The following is a 14,767-nucleotide window of genomic DNA, read 5'->3' as shown; positions in this document are numbered from 1 at the left end:
AAAAAAGAAGTCAGTAAAAATCTGGTTGGCTGTGGAATGGAACCAGCGCGCTATTCATCTTCGCTAGCCCGTAATGGTGCTAAATAGCAACAGATGTGCTTTACATCGCAGATGGATGACCTTGAAATTGTGGCGCCATCTGTCATTGAGCCTTGTGGGATATACAGCGGCATCAGAGGGGAATATTGTGACATAGTCGTCAAGGGGAAGCGGTACCTCCCGACAATATAGGTGAATATTTGATACCCGCACAAACTCCAGCGGCTGCTGATCCTGACACCCAAGGGAGTCCCCGCTAATACCTGTGCTCATATCACCGCAAAGTGTATGAATAGGAAAATAACTCATTCCAAAGAAAGGAACACCACATGTGGAATAATGATTATTGGTTCACATGTCTGCCGTACAGTTATGACATTCTGGGTTCAAGTGGCTGGCGGAGACCTCCGCATCATTTGTGGACAGCGAAAGCGAATGTTTCTTGCTGAAAATTTATTTTATTCCCCATTCTAGCCTGGCCAATGGTCTCTTTTTATAATTCAGACTTCAAAAAACATGAAGGTGAATTGTAGCTTTTCATCTACCGTAATTCTCGGCCTACAGAGCGCACCTGGTTAAAAGCCTCACCGAGTACATTTGTAAAGGAAATACCATTTGGTACATACAAACGCCGCAGCTGTGTAAAAGCCGCAAGTGCCTATGTTGAAACACGTGATATTTACAAAGAAAGACGGTACACAGAAAGAGTTTAATGCTAGTGCTAACGCTAACGCTAGTGCTAACACTAGCCTCGCGCTAACGCTAGCGCCGCACTAGCGCTAACATGGTGGGTTAAAATAAAACTTACCGGTAAATATCTCAGAGACACGCCAGTCACACAGCAGCAACACGCTACCACAGCGCTAACGCTAGCGCAGTGCTAACAGGGCCTGTAAAGGTCACTTCCTCGGCTTATATATTCCACCTCTCATTCTTACCTTTTCAGCTCGAGTTCCCCTTGTGACCGTTAGAAAATATGCACAAATTAACGCATCAGCGCATAAACCGCAGGGTTAAAAGTGAATGAAAAAAGTCGCGGCTTGTAGGCCGGAAATTACGGTCGTTTTAAAAAATGATTTGAGATATAAAAGTTTTGAGTTATAGCGTGTGGTCACGAAGAAAAAATACTCCAGCATTCCAAAAGTGTCGCGATGATCACAGAGCAGAGACGCTGCAGTGATTATTTGCCTTGTCGGCGTGCATCAGATGCAATCAGCTCCACGAAAACAAGAACTAGAAATAGCAGGGCTTCAATTTAAACATCCGACCGAATCCCTCCAAGACCCCCCGAGCCTCCGCGACCGCAACGGTTCACCAGCGGAAGGAAGTGAGTTCGTGTTTGGACGTGGGAGACAAGTCGCGGTTTTGTTTTTCCATCACAACGGAGAAGCCGCGACTACGTTTTGTCACACAAAGAGGCCTTTGGACCCGAGAAAATGAAGGCCACACGGACGACCCCCTCCGCTTGCGTTGTTGTGGTCCCTTTTGGACGCATTCACATGCTCAAACGAGGACAAAAGAGCTTGTCAGGGGCACAAAGACCATTTTGAACTTATGTCCCGCTTGTCCCGCCGTCCGGCACCCGCGACGGAAAAGATGTGATTCCAAAAGTGACCTTCAACGGCATCGCCGTGCGTTGCCGAGGCTCCGAGCAGCTGCCTGTCCCTCCAAACGGGCCTTTGGTTAGCACCGAATGATCGCGAGTGTGCAGGAATGGCCGACTGCTCCCGTGGTCAACGAAGAACAATTGAGGCCATTTCTGTAGCGCAAAAGGCAGGTCACGGTAAAATTTGCCTAAATGGGATAGAAAACACAAAAGCAACAAGCAATGATTTCGGATTTAGATTTACACGGTAAAACTTGACCGGATGGTGAAATAGTGGTTAAAACGTCAGTCTTGCAGTTCTAAGGTATTGGTTTTTGAAACTCGCGATGCAGTTTTGCTTTACAGGTACAACAGCGTCGACCATCTACAAAACACGTTAGACCCATTGAAGATCGACAGCTTCTGAAATTCCCCAAAATGTAATTTGTGTAAATTACCAAAAAAATCCATGCAGGAGGCACGTTTCTGAGGTCCCGGGTAAAGTCGCGGCCCCGCCTGTGTGGAGTTTACATGTTCTCCCCGTGCCTGCGTGGGTTTTCTCCGGGCACTCCGGTTTCCTCCCACATTCCAAAAAACACTCTAAATTGCCCTTAGGTGTGACTGTGAGTGTGACTGTTTGTCTCCACGTGCCCTGTGATTGGCTGGCAACCACTTCAGGGTGTACCCTGCCTCCTGCCCGTTGACACCTCGGGCAGGCTCCAGCACTCCCTGCGACCCTCGTGAGGATAAGCGGCAAAAAAAGATGGATGGATAGAAAATCCATACATACACAAGATGTATATTTTCAATTGATACTTGAGCATTTCCTGTTAGCTCACAACCTTAAGCAAAGTTTTGTGAACATCAAGTTGAGTGAATGCTGCGAGTTTATTTTTATTTTTATATTTAAGTGCTTTTTTCCGCCTCAGTGGTACTGTTTTGTTTTTGTGCATGTACCAAACAACAATCTTGACTCTTCTATTTCGGTACAGAGCGTGAGCACTTTTGCCATCAGAATCCCAAATAGTTGGAGAACTTGCTATAATTAACTTTTCAACTTGAGCAAGTGTGAACGTGCTGCGTTCAAGGACCTCCGGACACCTTGCTGTCATCGACTCCTTTGCTTGAGCAAGCGTGAACGCGCTCGGCTCTGGAAAGCCACGCTACGTTCAAGGACTTCCCCGGGGGCGTGGCCACAATTGATTTCTAATAAATCCGCTCTCGTGACGTCGGAGCCACTCGTCCGTCTGCAATGCACCGCGTAGGACGTCTTCGCAGTTTGAGCTTTTGAGGCAAAAAAAAAAAAAATAAAAATAAAAAAGTTACCGTATGGAATTTGCGTTGGAAATTCGCCGCTTTCGTTGTATTTGTTCAGTTCAGTCATGTTGAAGAACAACGGGAAGAAGACGGCCGTCAGCGTGGGCACCGCGGCGGCTCTCTGCCTGCTGATGTTAGTGGTCGCCGTGCGGCATCACGGAGCTCACGTGGCCGCGGAGAGCACCGGCCCGGAGGAGAGTCGCTCGCTCCCCGGGGATGAGGATGACCCGGCGGCGGAAGGCGCCGGGCGCAAGGCGTTCACGGCGTACTTCGGCAAGCTGAGCCGCGGGCGCAGGGAGGCGGAGAAGCCCGCCACGCGCTCCCCGGGCTCACCCGGCGACCTTGCGACGCCCCCGGCCGAGGACATCGGACCCGACGACCTGTTCATCGCGGTGAAGACCACCAAGAAGTTCCACCAGTCCAGACTCAGTCTGCTCTTGGACACTTGGATCTCCAGGAGCATGCAACAGGTACACGTGAACTCTTTTATGACAATGCATCTAATTTCTGTTATGTGAAAGATTTTCTGCAATATTTTGGAATGGCGACATCAATGTTTCCAGACCGTTATTAATTCAAGAAATACATTTTAGAGCATAAGCATAAAAAAAAAAAAAAGTGATGGAATTGATCTCGGCTCACTTCTGGACCATTTGAAAACAACGCTATTCTGTTGTATGGACGATAACAAGTGGCCGTCCAGGTTTTTTGTACCTTCTGCCATCTAGTGGAAGGGCATGAAATACTTCTGCCTGTCACTTTCTGTCACTAATTTGCACACAGAAAAAAAAAAATAAAAAATAGATCATTGGTTGTTGAAACGTTCGGCTTGGCAGAGTTGTTATACCGAATGCCCTTCCAGGTGCAATCCACTCATTTTTGATTCTTTTAAAATTTGTGTTTGGCGTATCGTAGCGAGGAACTGAACACGAAGCGAAGCTACACCATGAAAGATGGCTGCTTACAATTTTTTTTAATCACCCCCACCCCCCCACTCCCAGAAGTGACAATGAATAGAGTCTGAAGCCTCCCCCCGCCCTTGCATTGTCACTTTCTATCCTCCTCTAAAGTGATGTGCCTGAGAACGACCGAAGAACTTTTAAGTCGGCGGACTCCTCAATGCGGCCCCCCCATCGCCGCTCTATTGTGCATCCTCTCTTTTCGGAGCGTCCCCTTGTGAATGCCCCCGCCGGGTGCAATGGATGCCTCCGCGGACTCAAGCGCCGACTCTCTGAGCGCCCGGTCCCCCCACTTTCGTAGTCCTTGCAGGAACAAAGCTGGTCATTTTGGGGGATGAGCGAGGGGGGGGGGGAGTTTTCCCAGAACCTCGTCTCCCCTCTCCCTTTCCATGGGAACGGGAGAGAGCCCGAGTCAGGGTCAAGCTTTTACAGAGGGACGGGGAAGGGCAGGGTGGGGGGCTTCATTTTCAAGCGGATGTCCGTGGGACAAAAAGGGGCTGCATCTATAGGCAAGTGTTTGAAAATGTGGCCGCACAAAGATTCAAAGTGATTTCATCCGGCAGACAGATTTATTTTCTTTCGCTGACTCCCCAGACCAACCCACCACGCCTCTTGAAGCCACCTGCACTCAAAAAGTCACACATATTGTCGTAGGATATCATATCTGCACTTAACGTGACATTTTGTCGCTTAATAATCCATCCACCCATCCATTTTCTTTGCCGCTTATCCTCACGAGAGTCACGGGAAGTGCTGGAGCCTATCCCCTGGTACACCCTGAAGTGGTTGCTAGCCAATCGCGGGGCACATTGAGACAAACAGTCGCACTCACAATGACACCTACGGCCAATTTTGAGTGTCCAATTAATGTTGCATGTTTTGGGGATGTGGGAGGAAATCGGAGTGCCCGGAGGAAACCCACGCAGGCACGGGGAGAACATACAAAGTCCACACAGGCGGGTCCAGGATTGAACCCGGGACCTCATGCTTAATAATGAAAAATCATTATTTAAAAATCTCATTTTATGATTAATTGATAGCATAGTTAAGTATAAGAGTCAGTTCTAAAAATCTGTGATTTTCATGCAAGTCCCGAGCCGTGCTAAGTAGGTTAGCTAGCTTCTGCTACTGATATGAACTACTGTACCGTATTTAGCGGTTATTGAATTGTTTTGGTCATATTGTACCGAGAAGCCAGATGCTTCCCTATATTGTTTTGATTTTTGGCTCTTTTGGGACGTTCCGCTGGATTTGCCCATTTCAATTTCAAGTGTAAGCACTCGCTGCCCCGCTTTGGATGATTGCACAGATTTCCATTTGGATCTAGGTCCGGTGTTTAGCTCAGATTCTCAAACGAGGCCTCGCCAGCATTTGCGGCCGCGGTGCGTCGGCTAAGTGGCCGAATTGCCGGTAATCGTCGGTAGCGACAAGAGTCAAACGCGTCCTGGAAGGCAGCTGGCGAGTGGCCGCGGCGACAATAAGGGACGGAGCGAGGCCACAATGCGCGAGGGGAGTTTCCAGCGGGGAGAGCGCCAGGTGGTCAGGAGACCCAGAACAAAGGATGCCCCCCCCACCCACCACCCGCCCAGCCCCCAACGGCGGCCATATGATGCTCCCGGTTCCCACCGCATACATATGGCCGCCGCTCATTCTCACGCTCAGCTGATGAACATCTGTGCCGTCGCCGTGGCATCTGCGCCTCTCGAACGCTTGCGGGGATTTATTTGTGTTTACTCCCAGAGTGGGACGTCGTCACCTTTTACTCGCGTGTAGATTGTATTTTCGATTTGACACGGTAGCAACTGTTCTTCGCGTGTTTAAAACGAGGCAAACTGCATCTAGTTAGAATCAGAACCGATAAGCCTTCATTAGCATTTAGTGGCCCAAATGGGTTCAATATTATAACTCATCCAATAACAATCCTATTTTAGGCCTCGGACCTTGATTGTCATCCCGTTTGTTTACATTTGAAATTCTTCATTTTTAAATCTAATTTCATTGTTAAAACTTTAAACGGTATGTTTTATTGAAAAGTATTAAACTATATATATTTTTTAGTTTAAAGCGAACTTTGTCGGTCTCTTTTTATAAATTTTAAAATCCAAAAGATTTTAAACTGAAGTATTTTGATGGAAAATATTTATTTATTTTTACATTTATAAATGTTAAATCTTTCATATTATATTTATATGATTAATGTAATCATAAAAATTAATTTTTTAAAAATATTTAATTAAAAAAATCTAAGACTGAAGTAGATTTATTGCCCATTTTTTTAATCTGTGTCAATCCCATTTTATAGTCCAATACGCATTTTTTATTTTATTTCCTCCAAAAGATTGAATATCATCATTTTTTGTTTTCTTCAAATAAACAATCACAACCAAAATGTGGGCACTTCGGCTTCCTCCCGCATCCCAAAAACATGCAACATTAATTGGACACTCTAAATTGCCCGTAGGTGTGATTTGTGAGTGCGGCTGTTTGTCTCAATGTCCCCTGCTATTGGCTGGCAACCAGTTCAGGGTGTACCCCGCCTCCCGCCCGTTGACAGCTGGGATAGGCTCCGGCACTCTCCGCGACCCTCGTGAGGATAAGCGACAAAGAAAATGGATGGCTGGAACCCAAATGTGGCTGCTAAATATGGTATCGCGGGTCTGATAAGCGAACATTATAACAACGTAGAATAATAATGAGGCAGCGCTCTAACAATGGGCCCTTGGAGTGGAAATGGGTGGACTTCAATAAAAAGGGAGAGTGTGATTATTATCGTTATTTCTGTTCTTTGAAAGAACACTTGCGTCAGCTTTTACAATGGGGTCAGGGCGACATGGGGAGGTGGGCGGCGGTGAATAGCGGGAAGGGTGCCCGCTGGTGTATTTCCTTCCTGTGAAGCTGGAGGCAGCCATGCAGGCACCACACACGTCCAGCTCAGACAGGGGGCATGCCGAGAACTTCCTGTGGTTTCAAGAACCCCCCCCCCCCTTATCTCTGCTGCACACATACTTGATTCGCTTGTAGTGAAAGTAACTGCGTGTCAGTTTAGAAACAAAGACAGTGGGCCGGCGGGGGTGTGGGGTGGGGTGGGGGTTAACTCCTGCAGCTGTATGCAAATGCTGGCAAACATGTTGAGGATTTACCCAGTGGAGAATTTTAACCAGCATGGAAACTCACAGCATTGTTCTCAGAGGAGGGGGGGGGGGGGTGACGTGGTAACGGAGTGAATGAACACAGTTTTTGATTTACTAATCAACACTTGCACCCCCCCGCACCACCTGCCATTAGCTCGCCCATTGCGGCGCCGTCACCTCGCAGTCTGGCCCGTGTGACCGAACAAATAAAAGTCTCACGGCGGCGCGCTGAGTCGGCTTTGCTGCACAAACAGTGCCAGACGTCGGTCATCGTGCGGGGAAGAAGGCCGCAGAAATTGTGTGGGACCCCAAGGTGGGGGTGAAGGTTCAAACTCCACCGAGATTTGGACCCGGGACCTCGGAATTCTGAGCCAGACATGCTGAGTTAGTTTCTTTTGAATCAAAAGTTCCATCACTGGGTATCATTTTGTATTCAAATCACCAAGTAAAAAGACGTAAAAGTCCAGTTTTAGGAATTTCCAAGTACAGTACAACCTCGGTTCTCGACCACAATCCGTTCCAGGAGGTGGTTCGAAAACTGATAAGTTCGAAAACCGAATCAACCGCCGCGCAAGTTATGTTGTTTCCGGGTTTTTTTTTTCGGGGGTTCGTTCGAATTGTCAATAACAAAGTGCGTCGCGGGTGGGTCAGCTGGTCGGGACACTCGTGTTCTGTTATTTCCAGATTTTTTCGGCAGGGGTGGGAATTCACAACAGAGCGCGTCGTGGGTCAGCTGGTCTGGCCGGGCGTGTTTTGTTATTTTTGGGTTTTGTCGGGGGGCGTTCGAGTACCGATTTTCGTTTGAAAAAAAAAAAAAAAAAACATTTTCCGAAATTTTCGTTTGAAAAAAAAAAAAAAAACGATTTGTTCGAGAACGGGGACGTTCGAGAACCGAGGGTGTACTGTACTGTAGTGTCATGACGGTTTAGTGTCAAAGTGTGGTACTAGTACCGTAGTACCATTAGTGGTTTAACATTGAATTATTGCCAAAGTACAGTTTCGTTATATTTCGCCTTTTAGTGCAATATATCTGCATTTAATTGTCACGATCTGTTTATATGAAGGGAATGTCGCAAACCGTGGCGAGTACACCTTTTTGCCGCAATGTAAAACACCCCGAAAAAGGCGTGTGCAGGCACGTGGCGCCAGACAAAGGTGGCGTGCCGCTCGGCAGGTGCGGGCTCACCTGAAGGGTAAACGGCTCGACTGTTGGCCCGCACCTGCCGCCGCGCAACAGTTCTTTGACGGCCGCAGTCACGTCACTCACTTATGAGCTAACACTTGGATTGTGCTTGGGGGCTGCGTGAATGCATGAATGGGATGGATTGGGGGGGGGGGGGGTGAGGATGAAGTCAGATGGTCTGCTTCCCCCCCTTTAGTATTCCGCCGTCTGGGATGCTCCGGGGGCGGCTGGGAGGTTGCCATGGAGAGAGTGGAAAGTGGAACAAAAGGCCCATTTTAACACCGCAATGTGTTTTCCTCCGGCATAAAAGCAACGCTGAATGATGCTAATCACTGCGCTTGTCATAAAGTAAATGAAGCAAGAGCCGTACCGGACTCGACGTACCCAGACAGCGGCATCACATGTTTACAAAGATATAAAAGATAACAATAGATCCACCTGGCTGTTGATTTACCTACGAGCAAACGCTAATGCTATCTAGTTAATTTAGTTACAGGTAGCTAACATACATTCTGCTTGCTAGCCATGTATGCTGTTCGCAAAATAAAAAATAGATCACGAAGTAGATGACTTCATAAAGGTTCTTCAGCAAAATATTTTCTAAACAATCAAGTTGGCTAGGTCTAATTTCGTAACATGTACGCCTGGCTAGTTAATTTCATATATTTTCTTTCAAACAACAACAAATCCATCAATCCAGCTTGCTGTTGTTAATGGTAGCAGAAATAAATTGAGCTAACTAGCTGTGTAACTAACTAGCTATCTAGCTAGCTAGTTGACTTCCTTTTTCCTGTAAAGATATAAAAAAATCGATAAAAACTTATCTTTATCCAGCAAGCTGTTGCTAATAATTGGTGAGGTCAATTTTTATTGTATTAATTATATAAATTATAATCCCTTCAGTGGAAATTGATCTTGGTTAGCTCGGCTATCTTCACTCACTGGTGCTACATTTGAAAGTTAACTAAATATATCTTAGAGTTAGCAGAGAAAAGAACTACGAGGACAATCACAAACATTGCCAAATTAGGAGCACGGGTTCTTTTAAATGCCATTTTTTTAAAAAATTAGACACATCATAGTATGCAAATGTGACTGTTATGGCCTTTTAATGTATGCAATCATTGAATCTAAGAAAATTCCCTTTTTTGTCGACAGACGTACATTTTCACAGACGGCGAGGATGAGGAGCTCAAAAGGAAAATCGGTGAGTTATTCATGAGTTTGGAATTTTTTTTTTTTTTTTTTTTTTTATCCTCGCCTCCCCACAAAGATGCGCATTGTGCCACATGAGGGGAAAAAAATATGGCGGTCTCTCGTCACAAGTCTGGTTCACGTGTGGTCGCAGGGAGTCGCGCCATCAACACGAACTGTTCGGCAGCTCACAGCCGACAGGCCCTGTCGTGCAAGATGGCCGTGGAGTACGACAAGTTCATCGAACTGGGCAAGAAGTGAGTTTCCGACACACGCGGGGACGCGCACGTGTCCGGCCGGGGGGGTCTGACGACGCATTTGCCGCTCAGGTGGTTCTGTCACGTGGACGACGACAACTACGTGAACGTTCGCGCTCTGCTCAAGCAGCTCTCGCAGTACCAGCACACCCAGGACGTGTACATCGGGAAACCCAGCCTGGACCGGCCCATAGAAGCCACCGAGAGGCTGGGCGACAACAAGATGGTGCGTCGACGGCTCCTTTTCAAAATCGCCGTGGTTTTTTTTATCCTGCGCGACGGAATAACAGGACGTTTCTGTGTTTTCCTTTTACAGAAGCCAGTCAACTTCTGGTTTGCCACTGGTGGGGCGGGCTTCTGTGTGAGTCGTGGACTGGCGCTCAAGATGAGCCCGTGGGCCAGGTAAGACGAGAACCGACAACGGCAGCACGGTGGCCTAGTTGCTAGCTTGTCTGCCTCACCGTTCACAGCTTTAAAGTTTGAATCTCGGTCGATTTATTTCATCCTCGTTGCCAGTGCTTTTTTCCTCACCTCCGTTTGGTGTACCCCCCAGCGGCGGCCATTTCATGAACACTGCGGAGAAGATCCGCCTGCCCGACGACTGCACCGTGGGCTACATCATCGAGTCGGTGCTGGGCGTCTCTCTCATCCGCAGCAACTTGTTCCACTCGCACCTGGAGAACCTGCAGCAAGTGTCCAGACCGGACATCCACAAGCAGGTGAGGACTGGATCAAACAGTCAAATAAAAAATGTTATTTGGGGATACCGACCGGTGCCAGAGTCGTTATATTTGAGTGAAACATTTAAGACTATCCATCCATCCATCCATCCATCCATCCATCCACCTGTCCATTTTCTACCGCTTTTCCGGGTCGGGTCGCGGGGGAAATAGCTTCAGCAGGGATCCCCAGACTTCCCTTTCCCTAGCCACTTCGAGGCATTCCCAAGCCAGCCAAGAGACATAGTCTCTCCAGCGTGTCCTGGGTCTCCTCGGGGTCTCTGTGCGGTGGGATATTCCCGGAATACCTCACCAGGAGAGTGTCTGGGAGGGATCCAGATCAGATGCCCCAGCCACCTCATCTGGCTCCTCTCAATGCGGAGGAGCAGCGGCTCGACACTGAGCCTCTCCCGGATGACCGAGCTTCTCACCCGTTCACTAACGGAGAACCCGGACACCCTGCGGAGGAAAGTCATTTCGCTTGTATCCGGGATCTTGTTCTTTCGGTCACGACCCACAGCTCATGCCTATAGGTGAAGGGAGGAACGTAGATCGACTGGTCAATTGAGAGCTTGGCCTTAGCTCCCTCTTCACCACAACAGACCGATACAAAGTCCGCATCACTCCAGACGCTGGATCGATCCGTCTGTCGCTCTCCCGCTCCATTCTTCCCTCACTCGCGAACAAGACCCCGAGATACTTGAACCGTGGTCTCGGATTTGGAGGTGCTGATCCTCATCCCAGCCGCTTCACACTCGGCCGTGAACCGCTGCAGCTATTTAGATATTTAAGACTAGTCTGTGTTTTTTTTATGGTATTTAGTTAAAATAAAACACTTTGATAGTATGTTGATGAATACTCAAATGTAAGTACAGTACTCATACTCTGTCTGAGGTATTGGTGCATACGTAGTGATACTATATTCCATTTTGTTGTCCATTCCTTTTCCTCAGATCACTCTCAGCTACGGGATGTTTGAAGACAAGAGCAATATCATCAACTTGAAAGGACCTTTCACCCTTGAGGAGGATCCATCCAGGTGAGAACCCAAAACACGAGACCTGATCTCGAATGCGACATCCAACGACCAGCTAGCGTTCAGCCTTTACACAGACAACGGGATTTTATCTTTTCCATCCATCCATCCATTTCCTTGGCCACTTATCCTCACGAGGGTCGCGGGGGGTGCCTATCCTGGCTGTCATCTGGCAGGAGGCGGGATACACCCTGAACTGGTCGCCAGCCAATCGCAGGGAACATCGAGACAAACAGTCGCACTCACAATCACACCTAGAGGCAATTTAGACTGTCTAATGAATGTTGCATGTTTTGGGGATGTGGGAGGAAACCGGAGTGCCCACCCGGAGAAAACCCACGCAGCCACGGGGAGAACATGCAAACTCCACACAGGCGGGGCCGGGATCGAACCCGGGTCCTCAGAACTGTGAGGGCAACGCTTTACCAGCCGATCCACCGCACCTGGGAAGCTTTTTGACGTCAAGTTGTGCTCTTGGATCTGAGTGGGGCACTCATTAAAACATTTAAATTCCAAATTATAATAACTATATAATAATAATAATTATATATTTACATCATTATCCAGATATCAATCAATCAATAATGCTAAGCTCCTAAAAAAAAACAAAAAAAACAAACTACTGATAGCATTAAACAAAATGTTTGATATTTGTATTGGATGACATAATTTTGAAGCGCCTGTTTGACCTTTGACCCTTTTTTCTCCCCCCATCCAGGTTCAAGTCCGTCCACTGCCTCCTGTACCCCGACACCCCGTGGTGTCCCCCCCAGGTTGCCTTCTAGGGCGACCGCTCCTCCCTCATCCTCGTCCTCAGTCTCGCCTCGGTATCTGAAAGGCGGGCGAGGACCAATGTATTTTTGATTATTATTTTTTTTTTTTTTTTTGGGTCAAGACCGCGTCAACGCTGGGTTCTTCCAGCGAGCGCTACGCGGCCGTTTTTGTGTAAGTGGGCTGCTGTGCGGCCCGCCGCTTACGGGACTCGCGCGACTTTTTTTTAAAGCTTTGCAGGCAATCATCTTGAGCTTTTTTGTAAATGTTGCTTGTAAATGTATCTTGCAATTCTTATAGAATGTATTTCATATTTTCATGCCAGATTTTTGTCAGCTTTACGCCATCTTTTTTTTTTTTTTCCATGTTAGCTTTTTAAAAAAAGAAATGGAAATGCTACAAAGCATTCAGATGACTCCGGACAAAGGCTCTCACGTGAAGATTTTGTTGTGTTTTTACATAAACAGCGTTATGATTTGACCTCATCTGAAGTTCATCAGGACGAAGCACTTTGACCCCCTTCCAAAAAAAAAAAAAAAAAAAAAGAATTACAAAATGTCCTGGAATGACTTCAGATTTGTGTCAAAAGTAACAAAAACAACCCTGCAAAATCTCAATTCACTTGTATGCTCCCTGCATGTATTACAATCAGGAGGGAAATATTTGGATTGTTATGATTTTGAATTGCACAGCTGAATTAACAAATGAGCTGACGTTTGCCGTCGGAAAAAACGCTCGACCGCGCATCAAAAACACGATTGTTGTATATTTTGCATGCAGTAGTATCATCTGGTTCGCTGAGTACCGCGAGGTGAGGACTCGAACCCGAGCACCGTCAGCGTCGCTGCATGGAGTCGACCCATATTGGGTTATGCCGTACTGTACATGATGATGATGACTACAGTATTGTGTACTGTGCCTTTTGTTAGAAACCGTTATGTACAGGCATGTTTTGGCTGTATTTTTTTAAAAAATTGTCTGAGCCTTTTTATTCTCCAGCATCTGGGGGGGTGGTTGGAACAGCTCATTCCCAATAAAGACGTCTCAGGGATTATGATCTGATTCCTGCTATTTAACTCACACGGGCCCGGTGGCGACAGCCCGAAACGTCAGAAATAAAAGTGCATAACCACTGAGAAACATCTGGACGTGGGAGTGGTTTTTTTTTTTTTTTTTATTTCCCTCTCACAATGTGTGGGGTCGCGCTTTTGACAACTGGTCCGATATGATGAGGGAAAAATATGCATTTAGTTGGATTTAGTTGTAAAACAAATGCACTGCCGCAATGAGTTACAAACGGACTCATCGTCGAGCTGCACATTGGAAGCAAACCGTTTCTGTACATTTTCATACGCTGTTAGCCCGTCTCTGGCATTTCTCACTACTGTCTGCTAGCATTTCAGCTCGAAGAGAAATATTAGCTATCTCTAAAACTGCTCACAAACAAGCTCCACAATCCACTGACACACACAAAAAAAATGTGGTATTACCCTTCTTGACAGTGAATTTTTGCACGACTTATTACAACGGTACATTGTGTTTACATCAATTTATGAACTAATTTTGGAATAAGAAATCAAGGGTACTGTGTTTTTCCAACTATTCACATTTGGTAACACAAAAATTCTTGTCATATCTCAAATTTATCCTTTATGATATATTACAATTTGAAATTTTGGTACAGATATTTTACAAGAATCATGGAAATTGACAGTCTAGATTAGGCTTCACGGGCCATATAAAATCACGTGGTGAGCCAGATTTGGCCCCCCGGGCCTTGAGTTTGACACCCCTGCTCTACGGTACAGGTTTCAAGCATTTTTCTCGCTGGCCACATCGTTGTTCCGGTTTCCCTCGGAGGGCCGTTATGACTGTGGAACCAAAATATTTAATCATCTCATCAATTTATGAACTAGCTTTGGAATCAGAAATCAAGGGTAACGTGTCTTTCAACTATTCACATTTGGTAACACAAAAAATTCTCGTCATATCTCAACTTTATCATTTATGATATATGACAATTTGAAATGTTGGTACAGATTTTTTTTTACAAGAATCATGGAAATTGACACTCTAGATTTGGCTTTGCGGGCCACATAAAATTACGTGGCGGGCCAGATTTGGCTCCCTGGGCCTTGAGTTTGACACCTGTCCCGTAGACCATCAGTTTTCTTGCAGCTGGCGACTCTCCCTGTCCTTTCCTTGGGAAGACTTGAACCGCGAGTTCTCCCGGGATTGACGTGGCCCTGCCGCCATTCCGTACAGCACAGGTGTCGAACTCCAGGCCCGGGGGCCATATCCGGCCCGCCACGTGATTTTATGCGACCCGCAAAGGCATATCCAGTTCGTCAACTCCCATGGTTCTTGTGAAAATCTGGACCAAAATTTCAAATTGTCATATCCGTTGTGATATTACTTGCATTTTTAAGTTACCAAACATGAAAAATAGTCGAAAAACTCATTTCCCTTGATTTCTGATTCCAGAAGCAGTTCACAAATTGATTTAAATATGATGAGGCAGTTAAATATTTTTAGGGTTTCACAGTCACAACGGCCCTCTGTGGGAAATCATAACT

At 46.6% G+C, this 14,767-nt stretch overlaps 1 protein-coding gene across 1 annotated transcript; it reads left to right on the top strand.

Annotated features, from left to right (window-relative positions):
* Positions 1 to 2,923: 2,923 nt before the first annotated feature.
* lfng (LFNG O-fucosylpeptide 3-beta-N-acetylglucosaminyltransferase) lies at positions 2,924 to 13,342 on the top strand. The gene is made up of 8 exons (XM_061846109.1): positions 2,924 to 3,411; positions 9,373 to 9,421; positions 9,563 to 9,665; positions 9,738 to 9,891; positions 9,982 to 10,067; positions 10,219 to 10,384; positions 11,338 to 11,423; positions 12,139 to 13,342. The coding sequence occupies exons 1-8, from the start codon at positions 3,007 to 3,009 to the stop codon at positions 12,203 to 12,205; spliced, it is 1,116 nt and encodes a 371-aa protein (XP_061702093.1). The 5' UTR covers positions 2,924 to 3,006; the 3' UTR covers positions 12,206 to 13,342.
* The last annotated feature ends 1,425 nt before the right edge of the window (positions 13,343 to 14,767 follow it).

The sequence above is a fragment of the Syngnathoides biaculeatus genome, chromosome 16, assembly GCF_019802595.1.
Source record: "Syngnathoides biaculeatus isolate LvHL_M chromosome 16, ASM1980259v1, whole genome shotgun sequence".
NCBI lineage: Eukaryota > Metazoa > Chordata > Actinopteri > Syngnathiformes > Syngnathidae > Syngnathoides > Syngnathoides biaculeatus.
The sequence above is the reverse complement of the archived record's forward strand: the minus strand, read 5'-3'. Positions and strand labels throughout refer to the sequence as shown.

Bases quoted from the DNA above. Each gene is read 5' to 3' on its own strand.
- lfng (XM_061846109.1), top strand. From the start codon at position 3,007: ATGTTGAAGAACAACGGGAAGAAGACGGCCGTCAGCGTGGGCACCGCG. The intron at 3,412-9,372 runs GTACACGTGAAC...TTTTGTCGACAG, and splicing joins TCTCCAGGAGCATGCAACAG to ACGTACATTTTCACAGACGG. The intron at 9,422-9,562 runs GTGAGTTATTCA...GTGTGGTCGCAG, and splicing joins GGAGCTCAAAAGGAAAATCG to GGAGTCGCGCCATCAACACG.